Consider the following 16,994-nt stretch of genomic DNA (forward strand, 5'->3'; position numbering starts at 1 on the left):
AGTAACTTTGATGGAGTAAATAAGAGTCGCTAAAAGTAAAATCCATAACACTACATGGTGTTATTATTTCAAGTAACCTAATTAAAGTTTTTTACTCTATAATCAACTGAAAGAAAATTTTCAATGGCTCCACTTACCCCGTAGAAAAAATGTTGTGGGGCCTGAAAAAGGTAAAGAAATGCAGTTTTGGTGCCCTACAACAGTTCCTCTTATGGGTCGAGATGTTAGTGCTCTTTAATGATGTTGTGTTGCTCCTAGAGGTGATAATTAAAGAACACGTTGCCCTTAAACCCAATATTAACAGATGTTGGTTGACAATTTTTTAATACCCCTTGTCCACATAATTGCAATAACATGTAAATAGCTAACTATTGTAAGCCTTTAATGACAAATAATGAATACTCTCACATATTCATCATATACATTAAGATCATTCAATAATGCTGCACTATTAACCTTGTTTTTTAAACATTTCATACCGAAAATTGGACATTAAATTAAAGTCCATACCAATTAGAAGTTAATTTCATAATCAATTTAAAAATTAAAACTTGTGGAAATATCTAGAAATTTGATTAGAGTTAAGGTTCATGTATCGTCTTTTTTGTAATAAAACAAGACAAATGAACGTTTTTTCACCACTTTTTAAGGAAGATGACGTAAGAAAAATGAGAGAGAAAGACGGTAATTTTCTTATAAACGGTGTGTGAGGAAGAAGAAAGATAAGGCACATCTTGTTGGAGGGTGACAAAAAAAATAACAGTATAAGAAAATACTACGACGATAGTTATTTTTAGCGAAAGGATCCAAGTGTGTATGGAATTACAAAGGTAGAGGGAGAGAGGAAATAAAATAAAAGAAGAAGAAAAAGAGGGAAACGTGACTGTGGCGAGAAGTGAGAAAGGGTTGAGAGAGACAGAGGCGAAAGTGGCGGTGCGATTAGCAAGTACTGTAGTAAAGATAAAAGACAGTCGTGGGTGGTATTTGGAGCAGGTGGGACTAATAAAGCTACCACTCTGGTTTTGTTGATTTGGGTTTGGTTTTGGACGAGAAGCGAAGAGGAGCAATTGACGAGGATCAGTGAGTGCCAACAAAAGAGTGTAGTTGTCATCACACTCTTCATTTCTTCATCATCATTCATCAGTCAACAGACACGCATGCATTCAGGTTCCCCCTTTAACCTCTTTCTTTGTTGCTTTCTGCATCGATACTCTTCAACCTCTGACACTCTTAATTCGTGGCAATTCATTTCCTTCACTTCTTTATTTATTTTCATCTGGGTTTCGCCGCTTCAGCTCGGTGTGTCATGTGATCTTCAAAGTTTGCTGCTTTTCGCTTTTTCGAGCAACCCCTTTAAGTTTCTCAGGCCCTGTCCTTGCTTTCTCTCTCTTCCCCCTCTTTAGTTTTCTTGCCTTTCAATGTTCTGGGTCTGGAGAGGAGGATCCGGGTCTGAGAAGATGATAGAAAATCTTCAATTTTTGTGCTTTTGAAAATTTGGTCTGAAAGTGAAGCTTTTCTCTTCTTTAAATGACAAGTAAGAACGTGTGGAGAGGGTTAGATCTGACTGAAACAGTCAGAGAGTACTGAGTTGCTGTTTACTTTGCTGTTATCTGTGGGAGTAACTTTTAGTCTTTTTTTCTTTATTTTGTAATTCTGTTTAATTTTCCTGGAGAAGAAAAACAATGTGCTTTGTTGTGAAGGAAGGACTTTTGGTTGCAGTGTAGTTCAATGTTCTGGACAGCTGTGTGTTCTTGCAATTTTTTCATGCTATCTTTGTAGTTGGGGGAAAATCCAATCTTTGCATTTTTGTTTCCGTGTTCCTGGTGGTTATGTTGTAAATCATTTAATGACTGTTTCGGAGATTTCTCGGGTTGCTTTTATTTGGTATATTTTATTTGCAAGTTTGGTTGGTGTGTGGATTCAGCAAGCCGGGGCATGCTTTTTCCCTCATGACCAATATTCTAAGCATGTGTTTCCCTTTTAAGTTTCAATTCATCCCTCTCTTTCTCCAATTCACAAATATTAGCTCTTTATTTTTTTAATGTTAGTTATCACAGTGCACATGCTTAATATCCTTTTGCGCACAATATAGTTGCTGTAGTCTTGTTTTAAATTGTACGAAAGAAAGTCATACAGTTTTGCACCGGCGTTTGTTTTTCTGTTGTGTACCTGAGGTGGTGTTCATCACCAATTTAGCTCCAAGTCATTTAGTATATTTTTTATGGGATGATCATTTTCCTTGCTTTTATATTTGATGTTGTGCTTTAGAACTTAGAACATGGTAACTTCAATTTTTTGTTGTTTTGACAAGTTGGTTATTTTATTTACGCCAAATTATGCAATGTTATTGAGAACTATACATATTAAGCATTGGTTTGAAATGGCTTCTGTTGCTTAATGTTACAGCGACCATTTTTTGATGAGGACTGAATAAAAGATTCAATTTTCTATGACTTCGATCAAATCATTGAGATGGCTCATGAGAAAAAAGAGTGGCTTGTCTGATGGGGTCTGTTCTCTTTTCTTCTATTCTTGTTACGATTTTATTAGGAGTTTCCTGTAAAATATTCTTTAGCTCTGGAGATTCATGTGTAAGATCACTGTTTTAACAATAGTTTTTTGGGGCAGGGCAAATCAAGTTTCAAGATCAGACAACTGCCTTTTATGGCAGTTTTGTGTACAGTTATGCTGTTCATTGTGTATAGAACTACAAAGTATCAGTATCACCAAGAAGAGGTCAGTTGAATTATTTGAGATATCATTACATGTACGTCCTAACAAAAGGCCAAAGTGTTTATTAAATGTCTGACTAATTCTTACTTAGCAATTTAGCATCTTATTAAGGATAAAAATGTGCTACTTTTCGATAGAACAATAATGCATTGTCATATGACACATTCTTATGTTGAGTGTTCTAACTTGAATTTCCCCCCCTTTTTATGTTTATTATCTGCTGCTATCAGATTGACAAAAAATGGAGTTTCTGGGGACAACCAAAGGTAAAAACTATGATGTTAGATTACTATCCCAAGTAGCTTTCTGATTCTCTTTTTTCATATTTGATCTTCTATGCATAACAATGCCCTGCTGGTTATAGTAAAATGATTGTTTTCAAAATTTGTGATGTGTGTTTTCACAATTCTTGCCTGATACGGTATGTAACTTCGAAAATACTTTGTGTGTTGGTGCAGGTGTATCCTTCAACTTCTGGGAAGTTAAAAGGCTTGCCAAGAGGTATAATACATGCTGATTCAGATTTGGAGTTGAGACCACTTTGGTCAAGAAGTAGTTTAAGGTCAAAGGTCAGAATTTTTGCATCATTCTTGCATGTCAGAAGATAGATTTGATTTGGAATTTTGTACTACCTGAGTTAACTAAGGTAATGATTGGGCTTGTTTATGAAAAAGCAGGCTAATGTTTACTCTAATCGTAACTTGCTGGCAGTACCAGTTGGTATTAAACAAAAGCAGAATGTTGATGTTATGGTGCAAAAGGTACTTTTGATGTTCTTAGATTGTTCAGATTAATTAAATCAGCATTCTTTATCTAATTTCATTTGTTACAGTTTCTTCGAGAAAATTTCACAATTATTTTATTCCATTATGATGGTACTGTGGATGGATGGTGGAATCTTGGCTGGAGTAGCAAGGCCATACACATTGTTGCTCAGAATCAAACAAAGTGGTATGTATGAGACTTTTATTGAAGGGAAGATGCTTAATTTTCTAGATGTGAGGAAACTACAATAGTAAATAAAGGAAAATAATTTTTTGAAATTAAATTTACTCAGGAAGAGAGGGTTAGCCAATTAGGCTAAAAAAGGCTTGGAATTCCGTAAACATTATATAACATTAGAAATAAAACTACAAATCTAGGAAAACTATCACAAGAGAACCGGCATTCTGACATATAAAGTTACAACGTACTGAATACGGATGCCATTGAAAAGGCATATTAAGGGAGCCCAGGTCAAGCAATGATTAATTGTTCTATATAAACTTGAACAATCCCATAGCCTTACCCAGTCATTAACAAGATATAGTTATCTGAATACATTTTCAATTTCATTGATGGTTCCCAGCAGATAAAGGAGAAAAAAAAATTATATTTTGATTTAATATATAAGTGATGGATTACATATTTCATGAGTTCTGATAGGTGGTTTGCAAAAAGATTTCTACATCCGGACATAGTGTCTATATATGATTATATCTTTCTCTGGGACGAGGATCTGGGGGTGGAGCATTTTTCACCTTCAAGGTATGAATGATGTATCTTTGCTTCTTTGGTGCTGCTGTTGTTTAGATATTTTTGTGCAATCTGCCTTGGATGTAAATGATTATCATTTTATAGGCTAGCAGGAACCTGCAATACTGGTGTAAATGTTATTATAAAGAATCCAATTTTATCTTATCACATGATATGGTATTTTTTTCCCCTTTTGAAATTTGATAGCTGAATGAAAAACGACTCTGCATTCTCTGCCATACAATATAAGATCATCAGGCCTCTTAAGATTACATTAGGTTTATAAGAAATTTGATAGCTGGATGAAAATCGACACTGAATTCTCTGACATACAATATGGGATGCATATAACCCTTATTAGGCTTCTTAAGCTTACATTAGGTTTATAAGAAATCTTTGCTTGTGGGGGATGGTTGTTGACAAATGAGGTTCTTTATTGGGTTTATATTCTTAAACCTTTTCTAGTTTTAAGGCTAGTCAGTAACCTTTCTACAGGCTCTCATCTCATCTGATAAAAAAATAATTAATGTGGGCTTCTTTTATGCAGATATGTTGAAATTATAAAGCAAGAAGGTTTGGAGATATCTCAGCCAGCTCTTGACCCAAATTCAACAGAGATACATCATAGAATTACAATTAGAGCTAGAACCAAGAAATTCCATAGGTGATTTTTTTGTTTGACTATCCATATGTACTTGCTAAACGATGCTTTTGTACTTACATTTGATGTTTTCATTGGAGCAGAAGAGTCTATGAACGCAGAGGCAGTACAAGGTGTTCAGATTCAAGTGAGGGACCACCATGCACTGGGTAACTGTTACTATCTTTAATCCTGGCAGAGCTGTTTAATATTTCAAGATGTTTGCACGGGACCTTGTTGATGCATTTTATGACTCCATCTACCATCAAGATGACTGAACATGTTTAAATTTTGTCTGAAGTTCATTCAAGCCTGCATTTATGCTCTGATTAGGAAAAAATAGCTTATAGTAAACTCAAAAGCTGATTTAATAACAAAATCAAAGCAAATCACTTTTGAACTGTGAGGGGTCTACTGAATTATATCAAAGACAAGTATGTCTATCTGTTAGATGACTAATGTTTTAGAAATTCTTCTTAGGTGAAAAGGACTTGTGTACTGTCTTAATATTACATTTTGTGTTAGCCATTATTGCTGGGCACTATAATTGATTTTAGTTTTACTGTTGTTTGTCTTTTTTATTGTTTTGTGCTTCTAGGATGATAATGCAGAATAGATTGATGAGGGATTCATAGAAATATATGGAATGACATGCAACATATTACTTTCTACAAGATGGTTTTTTTAGAATGTTATCTTTGAATTCCTTTGGGTGCACTCATTTTGAAATTGAAATGATGCACTGAAGTCGTTTCTTCTAGAATGTCAGAACATGAACAATGCTGATGATTTTCTGGACTTTTGAAAGCGTCATCAGAATTTCTTGTGGTTATTTATGATAAATATTGGCATGCATAGTATTGTTAATGACACAAGACTTTAATACAACTTGTGTAGGTTTGTGGAAGGTATGGCTCCAGTTTTTTCTCGAGCTGCCTGGTACTGTACTTGGCATCTTATACAGGTAATATTGTTCGCACAGCTCATACGACTATTAAATCTTAGTTCTAACCAAAGACATTTTTCAAAATCCTTTCAAACTCTTCCTAAACTTTTGTTTCTTCTAGTAGTACTCTATTGAGTTATAATATAGTTTTCTGTTATCTTTTTTTATTTTTTAAGTTACAAAAATGCTTGCCTGGTGAGTTTTAACTAGATCCGTATTGTCGTTCAATGTTGTCTCATCATTGTCATCTGTATTTTCTCCAGAATGACCTTGTCCATGGTTGGGGAGTGGATATGAAACTAGGATATTGTGCTCAGGTGAGAAATATCCATTTTCTGGACACTTTTGGTGGTCTTTGTACAATTCTCATTGTGATGCAACACGGTTTTTTGGTTCTTGGTAGTGATAAATATACCATCTACGTATATGATATTGGCTCATTACTATTTACTACTGCATTTGACAAGGGATAGATAGAGTTATGGAATACAATTTACACATTCTCAATTTGGAATGCATCGTGGGTTGATCGTTGGTGTACTATAGGCTGTTTTGCTCTTTCTTTCTTTTTGCCACCATTTCTTCATGACAAGTGTCGTAAGTGAGATGAATGTCATTTTTTTCAGGGAGATCGAACTAAAAATGTGGGAGTTGTTGACAGTGAATATGTTTTTCACAAGGGAATACAAACTCTGGGTGGAAGTGGTCACAGAACAACGAAGGTATTTGCACTGTTCTTGCAAACCAAAATATATCGTATATGCTCCAACTTCATATTATTATTCCTTATCTAGTAATTGTAAATACTTTACAGAATCAAACTTATGACTTACTGTCAAGAACAAACATGTTTGTTACATTGCAATATGGATTTTTGTCTGAATCACGTCACAATAATTTTTGTTTCCTCTTCTGCAGGTTCCAAACCTACAAAGGACAACTAAGGTACTGTTTTAATGGCATTATGTGGTTCTTGGTTGTAATCTCATTTCATTACCTATGACAGTGTTTGTTGATTTTGTATCATTTCCTAATAAGCAGAGGCAAAGTGGAGCAGGAATTGATGTGCGAACCGAGGTGTGAGTCTTTTAAGCTTAGTTTCAAAACCAAGTGTTTGTGGTATTATATTATCACCATTAACACTGTTTATATTGGGCAGATACGAAGGCAATCGACATGGGAATTTGAAATCTTCAAAGAACGGTGGAATGAAGCTATTTCCCAAGACAAAACTTGGGTTGACCCATTTAAGAGTGACCAAAGACGAATAAGAAAAATGCACGACACTAAACGTCTTTCTAAGCTTGTTACTATTTAACTCTCTTGGATATCTCAAAGTTTCAATCACATTACCTTCATTTTATTACTATTATAGGCGTAATTAGTTTGTGCAGATGCGTAAATTCATTCAATTTTGAAAAGAAAAAAAGGGGCATGATTTTCTTTACATTCTTTTGTTACGGTTTGTCTTTCTTCTCATCACTCTTTCCCTTGCAAATTGCAACAACCCCCTTCTATTTGTTTAAATGCAATTATCATAGTATGGTCCCATTATATTTTTAAGGTGCGATTTTATTAATTGGAGTTGGTGGCTCTAGCAATATGGATTAGGTCTTGATTAGCTGATGACTCTTGTAAACACTTATTTGTAACTTATGTTTGGTTTTATATGTTGCTTAGATGCTATTTATCCTAAAGCAATATTATTAGTATTTTAAGAAGTAATTAATTAATGGCAGGTATTGCTGAATTAGAAGTCGGTCATACAAAGAACTTGGGTCATAATATATGTTAAATGAAAGATTATTTTGTTCGTCCTTTGTGGAAAACGAATTGAACACAGAAGGTCAAGAGGAGCGTAAAAGTCACGTTTCTATGGTCGCGTGTCCATCAATGTTGGTGGTGATTCATCCATCATTTATCAATTGCTTTGATTTTAAAGTTTGAACCAAAGACTTAACGACTTTTCAACTTCAGCAAAGTGAACAGGCAAGAGCAACTGTTATGTTTGTAATGTTTTTTGTTTTTTTAATCTTGTAACTAAAGTAAAAGGTATGACTGGTGTTTTAATTTTTTACCAATATTTATATTATTTATTTTATGGTAATTTCACAAAAGAAAATACGCATTCATTAGTTTTAAGGGTGGAATTTGAAAAATAGTTATTGAGTGATATCGTAAAATTAAGGCTTAAATACCTTTTTGGTCATCATTTTTGTAATGTTTATTGTAGTTGGTCTTCATTTTGACAAAATATTTAGAATGATTATCATTCTTACCGAATGTTTAAAATGGTCATTATTTTCGCAATTCGTGTTCTATTTGATCCTTGTCTGTGACGTCATTTAAATCATTAACAGAACATTGTACAGGTCATTAACAGAGCATTGTACATGTGGCACGGTTTGTATTAGGGTGTGTTACGTGTCACCTGTACAATGCTTTGTTAATTATTTAAACGACGTCACAACAAATGACCAAATAAAGCATGAATTGCGAAAATGATGATCATTTTAAACATTCTTTCCAGATCAATACCATCTTTAACAAACACTACGAAAATGGGAACCAAAAAGGTATTTAAACCTAAAATTAACAATAAAAATAACTATTGTGCCTGGAAATCTAATAAACTTACGTGTTTCTTAAAATACAATATAAACACATTTTATTATTTAGATAAAATTTCACTCGCTTAACATGTGCTTTTGTTATCGTAGGTAATTAATTTAATTACAAAAATAACTGAATTTAAATAAATAATGATTTAAAATATAAAATGTATCATCTATTTCGAAAATAGATGACTACATTATTGGTTTAGAATATCTCACAGCACTTTGACTTATTATATTATTTTTAAGAACTTATCTATTTTTAATAATATATTATGTACACTGTAATATAATAATGATATACTTTTTTCAAAACAAGAATAATTTTTTAATATAAAAAATAACATATATATCATCTTATCAACTCAAGTTATATAGACTTCAAACTTACTTTCTAACTCTTTCATTATCTAAAACAGTAAAATGTAATGAACTGTTTTACCATCAAACTTAATTGACAATTAAAGAAAAAGAGAGCATAAATTATATTAGTTCATAACCCCAAGCAGATATGATGCAAACTTAAAAACATTTTTCAGAGTTTAAAGTTATAAGAATCTCAACAAAAGATACTGAAGAAAGTAAATACAATAATGATATATAAGACAAAATATAGTAGTTGAACTGTAACATTATCTGAAGCATGCCTCTGAGGATATGGCACAGATACCTGATGCTCTTCAACTATTATTTGTTTACATTAGTTACTTATTTGGAATTTACAACAGACATGTGGAATTCATTTTCATTTTCTTATGAAAATAGCACAAGGAAAGAATATTTAATTGAAGAAATAAAATTTTATGCAATAAGGTAAACCAATCCGGTTTTAAAGATGTAAAGCATTTAGACAAAGAATATTGATTAAATTGTATTTCGAACCAAAGGGAAGAGTATAGGACACATATTTTCAGTTCATCAATCAATTTGAAATAAACTTTCAATAAATATTTATTTATTTATTTATTTGAGCATTAGGGTGTGATCATGGTTAGTTTAACTTTAACCGACATTTATGTTTTTAATGGGTTATTTGAAGTAGATGTGATTAGATCATGGTCAACTAATAACTAATTTAACTCTGTTTACGTAAAATTCATAATTTTAAATATTATCAATGTAGTTACATCACTAATTAAATTAAATTAACGTTTTTTAAAAATGGTACTTTTTATTTGATTAATAATACAAAAATGGTGAACTCTTGTTTTACTTTTAAGTAATCAATCATGAGCAATTAAATAATTATATCTACTACCATCAAGCTCACACGCAAAAAATTAGTCCTAAATTCGAAAGTCTAAAGAACAGCTAATTAATCCTTCAAGTCTTTGAAATATTTTTTTTTCCAAATCATTTTTATGATAGCAACGTGAAGACAAAGTCTTTATCTCTTTGAAGCTGACCAAGGACCATTCTCCTGTCTAAACTGCTCGTATTGTTGCCTTTTTGTTGTTTTTCCAGCCATTTCCTCCCTTGCATAACAAGTTTCAATACTTTTTTTATCTCAACATTTCAAAAACCTTTTTTTTTTTATCCCTTTGGTACCTTGTTCTGTGAATAGTTCCAGATCTTTGCATTCCTCTGGTTACAATTCCGAGGCTACTTTCTTGTTAGCACCGTTAACATCCTCGCATGGCTCATCGCTATGATAGTAATCCCTTCGATGAAGAAGAAGTCAATCCCTTCTCTGTAAGTCCTTCTCTCTCTTCCCCATGAGTGTTACTTTCACAAAGTTGAGTTTTTGTGAACTGGGTGTGCGCTTTTCTTTCTCAATTTGATCTTGTTCAGTGGTATTTGAGGTTTGAATAATGGATAGATTACTGTTTTTTTATTTTGGGTTGGGAATTATTGTGATTGTTTGTCGGTGGACTTGTTTCCTACTATATTTGAACTTTATCACCGAAGAACCGGGATTTTGGGTTGTCTATGACTTTATTTTCCATGTAAGAAGAATCTTATGTCTCTGCTATTTTTATTTTTATTTTTTTTGCCTTTAATAAGGTTCCTTTTGAATTTGAGTTCATAAAACACCACTTCCGAACTTGCAATAAATAAACAATAGAATTGCATGCAAATATTTTCGTTGAGTATCCAGGGTAATACTTTGTTTTCGGTGCTTGTGTATACTCTCTCTATAGAATACATTAGGGGTAAAATGTCAGGAATTCTGAAATTATGGGATAAGATAAACCACATGCAGTGCAGCTAATAGAATACACAGTTACTCTGTCATCGAAAACTTTTCATGGATCCTAGTCAAAAAAGCTGCTGGAACAAGTTAATGGAAGAAGCTGCAAATAATATATAATCATCATCAACAAAAGCGGATAACGGCCTAAACCTAATTGGCGTTTTCTAAGACTGGAATGTTCATTCAACAAATAAACGGTGTTTTATCTCTTGTGTTTGACGGTGGTTGAACTATAGATACATACTTTTAATATTAAATAATATATATTAAGTACTAAACCAGACCACATTATATGTTTTTTGTGAGCATATATGTTTGTCTGAATAAGATGATATTTATAGTAAGTGTATTAATTTGTGATTTATAAACAATTTGAAAATTAGTTATTGTACTTGACGATTTCATAGTTTGGTTGTTCGAGCCCTGCGATGTCCAATCCCCAGTTAGAATAGTTTTATACTCACTAGCTTCTTATGGTTGATTTTTTCTGTGCGGGTAAAATTGTGTCTTTATTTGCAATGCTTGCTCTTGCCTGACCCTTCAAATCTTTTTTACACTTATAGGAACCAGCTGTGAGAGAAAAAAAATCAAGCCAATCAAGTTACAGTGGGGGTGCATTTTACACTACAGTGAGTTTGTTGATTAAGCACTAGTAAATCATATTATATTGTGTGCATAATTTTCTTAATGATTTTAAAGCCGTAAGTGTATTGGTGAGCAATCTTGTTTGTAAAGTATAAGTCATAAACTACGTTCTCCTTTCATCTTTATGATTGCTGAACTATCCGGATCCTGACGAACTTTCTTTTTCATATAGTGCAGTCCATGTCAATTGACTCTGGCACACTTCTCAGAATAATCAGCCACACAAGAAAAAAAATTCGATAGAAAATATTGCCCAATGTATTTTATTTTGTTTTCGCCCCTTCTCTGTATTGTCTTGGTTTAGCTTTCGTACAACTGAAACACATAGTAAGAGAATGACAATAGTTTACATTGTGTTCCAAAGGAGACCATTTACTCATATGTTTCACCTGGGTTAAAACCCTATTAATTGTTCACGACTGCTTGACTACACCTTATGCATCTCGATGTTCTAAAATTTTCAGAATCCTGGAAGTGTTGCCCCTGCCACAAATTCAAGGTTATCACCACTTAATCCTGAACCTGCTGATTACAACTATGGTTTTGGTGCGACAGTTGATATACCTCTTGATCCATCAACGGTATGTGATAATAATTGAGATTATTGAAATCCCAAATCTCTCTCTTATTTATTTTTTCCTTTTTTCCTATTCATATATAAATGCATTGGGTGTATTCTTCTGAAAATTGATTGTTTGGTTTCCAAATATGATCTGTTTCAACATTAGGATTTGAAAAAGAAGGAAAAGGAACTCCAAGCCAAGGAGGCTGAATTGAGAAGAAGGGAACAGGTATGCAATGTGATTTCAGGACCTCTATTTGCACACTTTATTGTTAGGATTTTCCATAGTTGATTCCGAACAGACTACAGAGGTTGGGACCTGGAACAATCATGTTCTTTTATTTTCGTTTTCTCTTTTCTGTTCTTACCCTTCTGTTGTCTGTGGTATAATCTTGATACCCTTGCACCAGAATTATTTATCCTGAAAAACTAGTTTTGACAGTGGAATATATATAATTTATGACTGAGTTACTATTTATAAATTACTGGAAAATAATATGCCTAGACTAAAAACAATTAACTAGGCAAGTTGGTAAATGTGTAAACCATATATTGACTTAACCAGCTATTTGGTTAATTGTTCCAAATTATCATCATCAACTGTAATTCTAAACTTCTTTTGATGAATAATTGATCATTTATTGTCATTTTCTTATTTTTTTTAAAGAATGGAAGTTAGGAGGTTATCTGAAATTGTTGTGATTAATGATGTGCTGATGCGTGAAGTGTGCTGGTTTAGAATGTCAATGCTGATTTTTGTTTTCAGTTATCTTTAAGTGAAGCTTTCTCTACTGATTCCTTATTATCTACACATGCCTGGGAGTTTTCCCGTGTTTTAATATCTATCCATTTATTAAAATATAGGAAGTCAGACGGAAAGAAGAAGCTGCTGCCCGAGGTAAATTCATTTCAGTTATATCTGTACTTGATGATAGTTAGTTAGGGCTTTTGAAATTCTAAGAATCTCGATAGGTTGTAAGAATAGAGAAGAATGGACAGTATTGAGCTTCCCCTTTGCAACTGAGTTCTATGACTCTGCTCACACAATATTATCTGCCCAACTACTTTATAACTGATATCTCTTATTCAACCACCCAATTATCTAACGGAATGACTATTGATTGAGCATTTAACTGCCTTAATCTTCTTAACTGCTTTCATTCCTTCTACTGTCCACTTTGCAGCTCACGTAGTAGAATAAGGTCTTTTCTGTTGTTCACTTTCCACATCCTTCCCTTATTCTGAGATCTACTAGTTTGCCATAAGTTTTCTTGTTTCCTTGGCTACTTTTGGCATTTAACAGAATGGTGGAAGAGCACTGCTCCTAGAGAATTCTATAGATTTTACATTGCGTGTGGTCCTCCATTCATTCTACATGAGTGAACTCATTTCTTAGAAAAATGTCAACTGTGCTTAATGCTTGGGCTATAAATATCTTTGGTTCTGCTTTTACTCTTCAAGTGCATAATTACATTATTTTACAGCTGGAATTGTTCTTGAGGAGAAGAATTGGCCACCATTTTTCCCAATTATCCATCATGATATCGCCAATGAAATTCCAGCTCATCTTCAAAGACTGCAATATGTTGCTTTTACTTCATTGTTAGGCAAGTTATCCCATCTTTTCTTCCATTGCAATATGGTTTGCATCAATGCATTGTTTTTAAGCCAACAATTATTGATGGTATCTCATGCACATTGATATCTTTATTGAGTTGATTCTGTATGAAGGCTCTCCTTTGTATGTTTTCTATGGTTTTTTGTTGTTCTTTGTGTGTGTTTAATTTCTAAACAATGTTGGATTGATATGGTTTATTTTCAAAACTAAAATGGTGCAATCAAGTATCAATTAAATTTTAAATTGTATGAAATTTTGTAGACTTGAGTTACTTTAGGAGTACTTTAAACCTAATGGTTGGATTTATATAGTTATTTTTTATTTTTTGTAAAAAAAGTTATCCCAAAGGTGTCTTATTATAAAAATTGATATTTTCATATTGCAGTAATCTTTTAATTGACGCTACTTACTAAAACTTTACATCTCTCCTAGTAATTAGCCGAGGAAAAATATTGTGAGAGAATACTATTTGTCATAAATTTAGCGGTTTTTCTGTTATAGATATCACTGTCTGAATTAGTTGCCCAGCTGACAGAGTTGGAGTTGTTCTTTGATCTCGATATAATGACTGTACCGGGAAAAGGCATCTGTCTTATCCATTCCTCAAAGTCAATACAGAATCATTTTTTACATTGTCTGAATTTCAATACTTTTTTATTACTATTTTTTTGCTATCCTTATAAAATATATAAATGGATGGCCTGTGAGAAAACTGAAGAGTTGATAGACAGTGAAATGTATGAGAATAGACAATTAGATATTGGTGAACTGGTTTTGTTTAAATGATTTAAACCATTGACCTAGCTGGTTGGCACTAACCTGTTCTATTTAGTCTGCTTATCACTCTCTCTGACGACTTCATCTTGGCTTGGTGAAGATGATGTTTTAATTTGATTATGGTAATAATATCTTATTTATCTATAATGTATGAAAAATTATATCATGCAGGATTGGCTTTGTGCCTGACATGGAATATTATAGCTGTCACTGCAGCTTGGATCAAGGGAGAAGGTCAGTTTAGATACGAAGCAAGGATTTTTCTTGTTTATTGAGCGGCTCAAAATCCAAAGATGTCAACAAATTCAATGCTTATGGAATTTTCCCTTCTTTGTAGGTGTGAAAATATGGTTTCTTGCTATTATATACTTCATAGCTGGAATTCCTGGAGCATATGTCTTGTGGTATCGCCCATTATACCGTGCTTTTAGGTAGTTATTTCACATACTTTTAGTCATTTGACTGTTTAATTTTTTCCAACTGCTATACATTCCTATTTACATTGCATCACTTGTGTAAGATAAAAATAAATTCTTGAGACACTGCATTTTTTGATCCTGCTCATTCGAACAAAATATCCATGCATATTTTAATCTTTCTAATTTGGTTTCACTATTGATTTGGAATTTGTTCCATTTTTGTTTTTGCAGGACAGATAGTGCTTTGAACTTTGGATGGTTTTTCTTGTTTTACCTGGTAAATTGACTGTTTTGCTGTTATGTACTTAAGCTTTGCTTCACATTTCAAACACAATTCACTTATTATCATTTCTCTTTGTGCTTGCAGCTTCACCTAGGATTCTGTATCTTAGCAGCAGTTGCTCCTCCCATAGTTTTCAAAGGAAAATCCTTGACGTAAGTTTGTACATGTACACTTCAGTGCGTATTCCTTATTGTTTACATATGATATGATGACATGACCTTACCTGCGTAATACGAATATTCAGCAGTATTTTAAATGGTCTTGTTTGATCCATATAGCCAACCCCACTTTGTTGGAAAATGACTTCGTTGTTAATTTTTTTATTTTTCTGAAATAAAAGTGAATGGAATTAAATAGAATTTGTGCATAATTACTATACCACGTGTAAATTACCAGAGCTGATATATAAGTGTCCTAGAATGACTAAGAAAGTCAAACTGATAACCAGGTTCTTGAGGATAATAAAATTTGGGGATATGATAAATACTATCTAGAAGCTGGTGTTATTATCGTTTATTTTTGCCTAATTCTTGGTGCCGTGACTCATTTTGTTACAGAGGCATTCTGGCAGCCATAGATGTGGTGGGTAACCATGCAGTGATTGGAGTAAGTGCCTGTAATGAAGTTTTAGTATTCCTGCATACTATTAATTGTCCTTTCACACAGCTACTTACACTTTTAACAAAACCTTGATGAAAATTTCCCTGCTTATAAACGATTGGTAAAGCTTTTTTCTTGGCATTTACCTGTAGATCTTGTACTTTGTTGGATTTGGGTTGTTCTGCCTTGAGACTTTGATCAGCATCTGGGTTATTCAGGTTCAGATGTACTTCTAAATTTTTTTTGTAAGTGGATGCACTTAGCTCTTGGACTGAACATATTAATTTTTTTTGTTTTTGTTTGATACAGCAAGTATACATGTACTTCCGTGGCAGTGGTAAGGCTGCTGAGATGAAGCGGGAGGCTGCAAGAGGAGCAATGAGGGCTGCATTATGAGCACTTTAGTTTTGAAGTTTGAATTGCTGTTGTAAATTATTAGCCACAAATATCATATTGCGGATAAAAGTATTTTTCTGAGTTTATGCTACCTGTTTGTGTGGCTTGTTAATTACTATATTTGTTGATGTATATTGTAAACAAAAAAGCATAGACATACAGTGGTTGGCAGAAAAGTGCGAAAATTTATTGAGTTGATCCTGTGTTCAGAAAAGTACTACACTTTTATTTATGGATCCATAGAACTGAATTTTATGAGTTAAGACATAGAAAAGCAATGACACAAATGCCTTCTTATTTCTCTTTATCAACATGGTCTTTTTCCTTTTCCTTTTGTTTGGATCGTCACAATTCTTTAACGAGAAATGATAGGTTGGCATCCACATTTGATCACTTTTTTTATCACCTTAAAAATAACTTGTAATTCAAGACAAATTAACTTGTTACCTATGAAGATGGTAAAAAAAAGTGGTCAAATGTGGGTGTCAACCTATCATTTCTCTTCTTTAACGAACAACAATCATTGTAATGCACTTACCTGAGACAGCTAACAGTTTTCTTAAAAAAATTGCATGAATTTAAAGGGTATATGTAAAAGTAGAGGCTGAGGCTGAAGCAATGTGAAAAGCCAACATCTTGCTTTGATTTGGGGCATAATAAGAGTTGTCGCTGACAATGAAGTGTGTGTGGTTACATCTTGTGGAACAGTTCCTAGTATCTCACGGACCCACCATAGTTGTATGATTAAAACTGGCTGTGAATAAATAGTAATTATTCATTGTATTATATACGAGATTATATATATGTTAAATAGGGACATAAATTTAAAAATCATTAAGAAAAAAATATTTTATTCATAACTATGTTAAGATATAAAAACCAGAGATATATACTCTTTACACTTTTCTATGACAAAAGTTTGTATTCATATATACTAAAAAATAGACTTAAATTTAACTAAATTTTATAAAACAGGTCCGTATTCATTTATATAATATATGATAATCTTAGTCTTGAAATCTCATACAATGATCCATTTAAAATAAAAGGT

The 16,994-nt window shown here is 32.9% G+C and overlaps 2 protein-coding genes across 4 annotated transcripts; both read left to right on the forward strand.

Annotated features, from left to right (window-relative positions):
• Positions 1–774: 774 nt before the first annotated feature.
• LOC114188734 lies at positions 775–7,281 on the forward strand. Of its 3 annotated transcripts, none has more exons than XM_028077363.1 (16): positions 775–1,167; positions 2,407–2,509; positions 2,629–2,736; positions 2,964–2,999; positions 3,192–3,302; positions 3,411–3,494; positions 3,566–3,684; positions 4,159–4,260; positions 4,796–4,912; positions 4,993–5,058; positions 5,786–5,852; positions 6,098–6,151; positions 6,461–6,556; positions 6,753–6,779; positions 6,876–6,911; positions 6,994–7,281. In XM_028077363.1, the coding sequence occupies exons 2-16, from the start codon at positions 2,450–2,452 to the stop codon at positions 7,150–7,152; spliced, it is 1,242 nt and encodes a 413-aa protein (XP_027933164.1). In that variant the 5' UTR covers positions 775–1,167; positions 2,407–2,449; the 3' UTR covers positions 7,153–7,281. The 3 variants fall into 3 exon arrangements, with proteins under 3 accessions (XP_027933164.1, XP_027933166.1, XP_027933165.1); XM_028077365.1 differs by lacking the exon at positions 775–1,167 and adding an exon at positions 1,280–1,299; XM_028077364.1 differs by lacking the exon at positions 775–1,167 and adding an exon at positions 1,308–1,534.
• A 2,538-nt stretch (positions 7,282–9,819) lies between these two features.
• Positions 9,820–16,152, forward strand: LOC114186605 (secretory carrier-associated membrane protein-like). The gene is made up of 13 exons (XM_028074559.1): positions 9,820–10,141; positions 11,207–11,272; positions 11,753–11,869; positions 12,017–12,079; positions 12,715–12,748; positions 13,335–13,457; positions 14,417–14,479; positions 14,583–14,676; positions 14,896–14,941; positions 15,032–15,099; positions 15,505–15,553; positions 15,700–15,765; positions 15,857–16,152. The coding sequence occupies exons 1-13, from the start codon at positions 10,085–10,087 to the stop codon at positions 15,941–15,943; spliced, it is 933 nt and encodes a 310-aa protein (XP_027930360.1). The 5' UTR covers positions 9,820–10,084; the 3' UTR covers positions 15,944–16,152.
• Positions 16,153–16,994: the final 842 nt, after the last annotated feature.

Source organism: Vigna unguiculata, chromosome 6 (genome assembly GCF_004118075.2).
Source record: "Vigna unguiculata cultivar IT97K-499-35 chromosome 6, ASM411807v1, whole genome shotgun sequence".
Taxonomy (NCBI): domain Eukaryota; kingdom Viridiplantae; phylum Streptophyta; class Magnoliopsida; order Fabales; family Fabaceae; genus Vigna; species Vigna unguiculata.